Source organism: Chanos chanos, chromosome 6, assembly GCF_902362185.1.
Source record: "Chanos chanos chromosome 6, fChaCha1.1, whole genome shotgun sequence".
Lineage (NCBI taxonomy): Eukaryota > Metazoa > Chordata > Actinopteri > Gonorynchiformes > Chanidae > Chanos > Chanos chanos.
In genome coordinates, this window is record NC_044500.1 from 14,554,073 (window position 1) to 14,557,392 (window position 3,320).

Here is a 3,320-nt window from a genome sequence, read left to right on the forward strand (position 1 = left end):
GTGAGGGGTGGAGACAGACACAGAACAGGAGCACAAGACATTTCAAAACAAAAGACCAAACCAAGTTGCAGGCTGTGATACCTGCTGTAGGCCTACTGTATTTTTGAAAGAGTCCATAAAATTCCGTAAATAGCAACGCTGTCCTTTTTATTACTTTATATTCATGTAATAAATATATACATGTCAAATAGATGGTAATCTGCATGAGAAATAAAGAAAAAGGAAAAGATCGGTCATAATGATCGTCTGCTTATAGTGATCAATTTCACCTGGACAGACGTGATCACTATAAACGGTTTCCATTGTACTTGATATGGGCTTAGCACAGGAGAATGGAAGCATGCATGACAGAATATCTGTTCAGTAAACCTTTAATAAAATAATCTGTAATTATCTCAGCGATGGAAGCAGTAATCTTGCTCAGTGTACTTCTCAGTGTACTTCTGGGCCATGTAGGATGGATTTTCAAATGTGTAGACCTACAATGTGTCAAGATCCGACCCTTAAAGTTGATCCCAACAGTCTTGTATTGTCACAATGTCTCCATTGTTTGTTTTACTTAGTTTGCAAGGACAACACACAATCGGCACATCATTTTTCACATCTATATAACGTGGTTGGTTGGTTAGATCTAAATTTTATCTGTAGTCCTTAAATGTAATGCATAAGCTATACAGATAGCTGCGTTACATTAATATAAAAGAGCATAAGCTGAAATATTAAAAGTACTTGTTAAGTTTAGCACAACACATTCAATCACTTACAGTAGTATCAGCATGGTTATAATGATAGTTGTAGGTACAGTATTAATTTGCTCCACATAGTTTAGATGGGCAAGTGCACAGAAAAGGTGAATAAAGTTGAAAAACTTGATCTGCTGAGAAATTAAGATTTAACTTCATGTTCTACAATTTATTTGTGTAGGTGGATGTTGTAGAATGTGTAACACAGTGACATAAAGATAATTAAAAGACAAATTCTTAACTAATTTAAAAAGAGGCTTATGTAATTTTTGTAATAAAAATGCAAACATTCAGAACTGTTCATTTACTGAAGAAGGAGCTCCTACAGTAATGTACAGAAAATCACAATACATATGAGGTTCATAGCAAGGCAAATAAGACACTGAACAGATCCCATTCTGTTTCGGCAACAGTGGTTCATAAGAGCTAACATACCCATGTAGAGGTAACAGATTTTTATGGGATAAATCTCTCAGGAGTGAAATTATTGTGTGAAATAAAATAAAGCAATACATATGGAAGGGCAAAAAATATTTAATCAAGATTGAAAAGGAGTGTTATCTCAGTCTGTTGGGTAAGTAACAGTACACAGACTAGGCCTAAACAAATGCTACTCCTTCAGGGACAAAAAATTAAGAGAAAATTCAATTTTTCAACTCAACTATGAATTCAGCATTGTCTGCTTGAGAAACACCTATGTTACAACAATTAAATTTCACAAGGTGCAATAGCATATTTTGTATTTATACAGGGCTATTAGGAATCAGTGTGGAGTGGTTGTGTTTTGACAGTTTTCAGTCTACACAGATTTGCATCAAACACAGCTGAAACCACCTTTGGAAGACCGAACAAGGCGTGTTGTTTTAAAACAAGGAAAAACTTTTCATCTCTCAGTCCATAAATGAGTGGGCTTAAACAGCGTGGGGCGATAATAAACACAACAAAATTGGCATATCTTACATCAAAAAACAGCATAAAATCAATCTGCAAAACTGCTAATTCCACATATGGGCTTAAAAGCTGAACCAAACACAGGAAGAGCTGGAAGGCATGAAGAGCCACTGTTCTGAGACTCTTGTATGTTGATTTCTTATTGTCTGAAGAAGCAGCTCTTGCAGCCATCAGAATTTTAATATAAGTGAACACAATAATGACAAACAAACAGATGAAATATAATTGTGGAAGAACGGCTCTTAATTGAGCCTGCCAGGTAAATGTGAGGAGCACCTCTACACTGCACACTACATAAGACAACATAATGTGAGATGGGTTAACAGCTAGAAATCCAAACAGATTAACAAATGATATCACAGAACTGATAGTCCAAATGATCAGAAGACCAATTTTTCTGTTTCTGGAGTTGGAGATGTCAGCGTGTCTTAGTGGCATGCAGATGGCCACATAGCGCTCTAGACACATGGCCACCAGTGTCACAGGAGTACAGTCGTTAAGCCAGTTCATAAGCGTGCAAAGTATACAACATGGAATCATTGGAATAAGAACATTGTAATAAATCCCTAGTAAAGCCAAGTCAGTTATCACCATGAGGACAGAATCACTGAAAAGTGTCTGTGCAAACAAAATATACCGAGTATCTTCCCTGAAAATTTCTTTTTTTAGGAAGGTAAAAATCATGAGAGAATTCACATACAGGAAAATCCCAACAAGTATCTGAACAAGCAGTACTTTCTGGCTGAAGGGTTCGAATAAATAAAACGCAACACTAATGCTCATATTGCTCGTATTAACTGTGCTCTGCATTTTAAAGCAAAAAAAAAAAAAAAAGATTAGAAGAACAAAAAACTGTATAGAGCTTTACATTTCACAGTGTCATGACAGAAAAAGGTGGGTTGATAGCAAAATGTAAGCTATTCCCTCTCATTCATTTACACAGAGCTTAAAATAAAATGAATTGTGTTTAATAAGGCAAAGGCAGCATGTGCACGGGCTGACACACAGTTATTCCGTAGTGACGTTTGTAATGAGGCTGTTGTCTATTTATACTGTTTTGAAAGATCATAATGTGGGTGGAGTTTTTTTGCCCTGTGTTGCAACAGTTGCCATCAACTGGTATGGTAAGCAAAATGAGAATGGGCCTACGCTTGTAAAGCAGAGTTGTCAATTAATGTTCATAAATGATAAATCATTAGCCATTACAGTGTGATCAAAAAATGATAGCGGCACTGTTACGTGACCATTTATACTTTAGATAAGCTTCTTGCCTCATCAGTGGCCATCAGAGTGCACGGATTTTGCCAGAGGAATGGGGCATAATGGTTAAGGAAAATGTTCTCATGCTTGTTAGAAATGTTTGGGTGTCACTGTCTTAGTTCTTAGTGTCACTGTCTTATGTTCTTTTTTATATTTGCTTGTACGCACTCTTATGTATGTACTCTTATTCTCTCTCTCTTTCTCTCTCTCTCTCTTTGTCACAGCTAGCACCTTGTTTTGGACTTTTGTTTTGAAATGTCTTGCGCTCCTGTTCCGTGTCTGTCTCCACCCCTCACCTGATTCTGTTTATTCTATTTATTAACCTCGTTTTACCCCTGTTAATTTCCACCAATCATATTTTCCCCA

General features: G+C 36.5%; 1 protein-coding gene across 1 annotated transcript; it reads right to left on the reverse strand.

Moving 5' to 3' along the window:
- Positions 1 to 1,499: 1,499 nt before the first annotated feature.
- Positions 1,500 to 2,504, reverse strand: LOC115815110 (odorant receptor 131-2-like). The gene has a single exon (XM_030778074.1). It carries the CDS (start codon positions 2,502 to 2,504, stop codon positions 1,500 to 1,502), a length of 1,005 nt encoding a protein of 334 aa, XP_030633934.1.
- Between the last annotated feature and the right edge of the window lie 816 nt (positions 2,505 to 3,320).